Genomic DNA, 4,215 nt, shown 5'->3' with positions numbered 1-4,215 from the left:
GGAGGGGGGCGGGGGGGGGGGGGGTGTGCTTTAATTCTAGGATCCTCTGCATTAGGGCACTTACAGCCACTAACCAGTCACCTGAGTAATGTAAGTAACAAAAAAAAATTAAAAAAAAGTCAAATGAGAACCAAGGTTCTTCCACAGCTTCAGAAATAATATAAGCTTGCTAATTAATTCTTAAAAAAAAAAAAAAAAAAAAAATCGCATTTTTATTAACAATACTTATTCTATGTCAACAGTATGAGAAATGAATTTTTTTTTATATTAATGAAGCTTTAAAATGTTGAGTGGCTCCTATAGAGAGGCAAGAAAATATCTTCTCAATCACTTTCAGTCATTAGCATAACATAATGAAAAAGTTTAACATGTTGTCACTATAGCAATTCATTGGCTTGACTAATTCTACTGTTCCCTGATTTCCTGGGAGAGCATTTATTTCTAAAGGATTTGGAAAACAAGAAAAAAGTGAATACCTCACAACACTACACATATTATGAATTATTATAGTGCTTTCCACATATTTACCTTGATTAAACACCCATTGTGGCAGTGCCACACAATTCCTTCGACTTTACCCTCACTGCAGCCTTCAAACCAAGACAGGATGTCATTTGGTTCCAAAGCAGGTGGATTCTTGATTTCAAATGCTCCATGTGGTACAAGAAGATGTACTGGCTGCTTCTTGCTTCCCAACCCTAGGTTAAAAGAAACAATATTCTTTATAGTTACGTGTGATAACTGAAGATCTTCCTTACTTTTGTTATTTCGGTGATCTTAGAAGTCTACCATTTGAGGGGGCTTTTGTTAGATACTACAACATTGTCCAATATTAATTCTTCATAGCTTAAAAATTGCAACTTATGACTCACTTTAGGGACTAAAACAAAAACAGATGAGTAAAATTTTCCACTTTCAAGAGTTTTCAACTAAATGGCATCAGAAGAGCAAGTAAAAAAAAGTCAAGAAAAGGCACTAGCAATCTTTAAAAATAGTTTGACAGTAATATTTAAAACAACTTTTCCAGTCAGAATATTTTTCTTAAAGACTGAAAGCATTTCTAAAATAATTCCTCAAGAACATGCATGTGGAAAGAGGTTTCATAGACATAAATAGTGTCAGGTCAACACAGCTTTCTGAAGTATTTTTAGGTAAGCATTCTTTGAGCTGGCCCTTCCTAAAAAAGGTTACTTTAGAACTTGTTAAAAAAACTTGCACCAAGAAGGTGCACTAGTTGCACTTGCACTAGTTTTCACTCCAAAATATCACTAAATGAAGAAGTCTTTAAGAACAGGACCACACAAACTCACCGTATGGATTTGCATTAATGTTAGTCCCAATAAGCTCCAGTGTTTGCTCCAAAATTTCCGACAGTGGCACTGGGCTGATTTCTAGCAGCCCTGGGTCAGTGTGGGGTTTCAACACCAGGGCGACTTCAGCCTCGTAATTCACCACAGATGAGTGCCAGCAATACTGCTTGCTGTTCTTCTCCACGGGCACCCAACCTAGGAGAAAACACTGCATTTTAGCAAAGGAACCATCCAGAGTTATAAAATCGGTACTAGACACGAATTAAACCCCTCCTACAAATAGCTAACCACAAACAGAAAGAGGAGCAAGAAAACCCACATCACACCTCAGAGAAACGTCAGAGCAAAGCCCATGTGCCAAAGGTGCCCCCAGCTGATGGCCTGTGGGTGTGCAGCAAGCTGCAGCTGTTTCCCATGGGCCACCACAACAAAGTCTGTCTGGGTGGTCAGCCAGTGCCCAGTCTTGTTTCCTCTCTTCATCAGGGATCTGGACAAGGGATCGAGTGCACCCGCAGCAAGTCTGCAGATGACACCAAACTGGGCAGGAGCGCCAATCTGCTCAAGGGTCGGGCAGCTCTGCAGAGGGACCTGGACAGGCTGGAGCAGTGGGCCGAGGGCAGTGGCATGAGGTTAAACAAGGCCAAGGGCCGCGTCCTGCACCTGGGTCACAACAACCCCAGGCAACGCTCCAGGCTTGGGGAGGAGTGGCTGGAAAGCTGCCTGGTGGAAAAGGACCTGGGGGAGCTGGTGGACAGCCAACGGAACATGAGCCAGCAGCGTGCCCAGGTGGCCAAGAAGGCCAAAGGCATCCTGGCCTGGATTGAAACACACTGTCCAGCAGGAGTAGGGAAGCGACCGTGCCCCTGCACTCAGCACTAGTGAGGCCACAGCTTGAGTACTGGGTTCAGTTTTGGGCACCACAATGTAAGAAAGTCTTTGAGGTGCCGGAACAGCTCCAGAGATGGGCAACAAAGCTGGTGAAGGGTCTGGGGAACAGATCTTAGGAGATGCGGCTGAGGGAACTGGGATTGTTTAGTTTGGAGAAGAGGAGGCTGAGGGGAGACATTATTGCTCTCCAGAACTACCAGAAAGGAGGTTGGACTGAGGTGAGGAGGGTGTTGGTCTCTCCTCCCAAGTAACGAGTGGAAGCACAAGGAAACGGGCTGAAGTTGTGCCGGGGGAGGTTTCGATTGGATATTAGGAAGAGTTTCTTTCCCGAAAGAGTCACGAAGCACTGGAACAGACTGCCCAGAGAGGTGGTGGAGTCACCCTCCCTCGAGGTGTTCAAGATACAGGTAAACGTGGCACTTTGGGACATGGTTGAGTGGTCATGGTAGTGCTAGTTTGATGGCTGGACTTTATGACCTTAGAATCATGGAATCATTAAGACCAGAAAAGACCTCTACGGTTCTATGACATTGTCTCTGTTTTCTGCATCTGTTAACTACTCCTTTTAACTCTGGAACTAATCACAACCCACTTCAAAAGTGCATCCCCTCCTGCCCCATTTCACCTGTGCTGCACCACAGGTACCTGGCATGTGTCCGTTTTCATCGGGCAAAGGATTGCCATGAGAGAACTCTGTGTCCTTTGCTGGAATCCACGTATCTGGAACAGGCTTGAAATCCTCTTCAACATTCCAAACAAATTCTAGACATACAAATGTGATGTTCAGTTTTTGGCAAACTGTTAGACAATTTTATGTTTTGACAATCTTTCAATGCAAGTATTAAAACCCCATTGATTTATATCTTGTTGTCTCGACAGCAGTCCCAGCTCCTTGGTACAAGCACCAATGTGTAACACACTCAGTCTACAGAAGCATTGCAGCCTTTAGTAGTTTAAAAGTGCAAAACCAAGATTAAACACCAGCAACTTAAATAGCCATTATATTGATACCCCATATATTTATGCCTGGGGCATCAGCCAGCTCTCCAGGAACCCTCCTCCAGTGTTTCACTACCCCTTCTGTAGAGGAAAGCTTCCTCATGTTTAGTCAGAACACTCTTTGGCACAGCTTTGCACCATTCCCACATCCTACCAATGGGTACAACAGAGAAGAGATCAGCACCTCCCTCTCCACTGCCCCTCCTCAGGAAACTGCAGAGCAATGAGGTCACCCCTCAGCCTCCTTCTCTCCAAACTAGACAAGCCTGAAGCCCTTAGCCACTGCCCACAGCACATTTCTTCCAGCCATTTCACCCCCAGATTTGTTACCCTCCTCTGGACACATTCAAGGACAATGACATCCCTCTCAACCTATAGGGCCCAGCACTGCACAAAGTATTCGAGGTGAAGTCACACCATTGCTGAGCACAGCAGGAGAGTCACCCCTTTGACCAGCTGGCCATGGTGGGTTTGATGCCCCCCAGGATGTGGTTTGCCTTCGGGGCTGCCAGGGCACACTGCTGACTCACGCCCCGGCACCCCCCGTTCACTTTCTGCAGGGCTGCTCCCCAGCCTCTCCTCTCCCAGTTTATGCTGTACCTGGTGTTACCTCATCCTAGCAGCAGAATCTGGCATTTGCACTTGCTAAATTTCATCCAATTAATCACAGCACAATGCTGTAATCTCTCTAGATCCCTTTGCAAAAGCCTCTTGTCCCTCAAAAGAGTCAACCACCCCTCCCAGTTTGGTGCCGTCAACAAACTTGCTAATTATGCATTCAACTCCTGTATCCAAAGCCTTGAGAAATATATTGAACAGAACTGTCCCCAGCATGGAACCCTGAGGAACACTGCTGGTGACCAGTCGCCAGCCAGACGCAGCCCAATCCACGACAACCCTTTGAGCTCTGTCCTTCAGCCAGTTCTTCACTCAACACAGTGTGAACCCATCCATCCCACAGCTGGACAATTTCTGGGTGCTGTGAGAGACAGTATCAAAAGCCTTACTACAATCCAGA

At 45.6% G+C, this 4,215-nt stretch overlaps 1 protein-coding gene across 1 annotated transcript in view; it reads right to left on the bottom strand.

The window, feature by feature from the left end:
• LOC103780334 (chromosome unknown open reading frame, human C12orf29) overlaps nucleotides 1–2,960 on the bottom strand; it is a gene marked incomplete at its 5' end in the record, with an annotated part of 3,241 nt that extends 281 nt beyond the window's left edge. The window contains 3 exons of the mRNA XM_008948000.1: nucleotides 529–698; nucleotides 1,311–1,505; nucleotides 2,844–2,960. Coding sequence (XP_008946248.1) covers nucleotides 529–698; nucleotides 1,311–1,505; nucleotides 2,844–2,960 — 482 coding nt within the window. The remainder of the gene's footprint in view (nucleotides 1–528; nucleotides 699–1,310; nucleotides 1,506–2,843) is intronic.
• Nucleotides 2,961–4,215: the final 1,255 nt, after the last annotated feature.

This window comes from Merops nubicus, unplaced genomic scaffold, assembly GCF_000691845.1.
Source record: "Merops nubicus isolate BGI_N331 unplaced genomic scaffold, ASM69184v1 scaffold1739, whole genome shotgun sequence".
NCBI lineage: Eukaryota > Metazoa > Chordata > Aves > Coraciiformes > Meropidae > Merops > Merops nubicus.
This window is presented reverse-complemented; position numbering and strand designations above follow the sequence as displayed.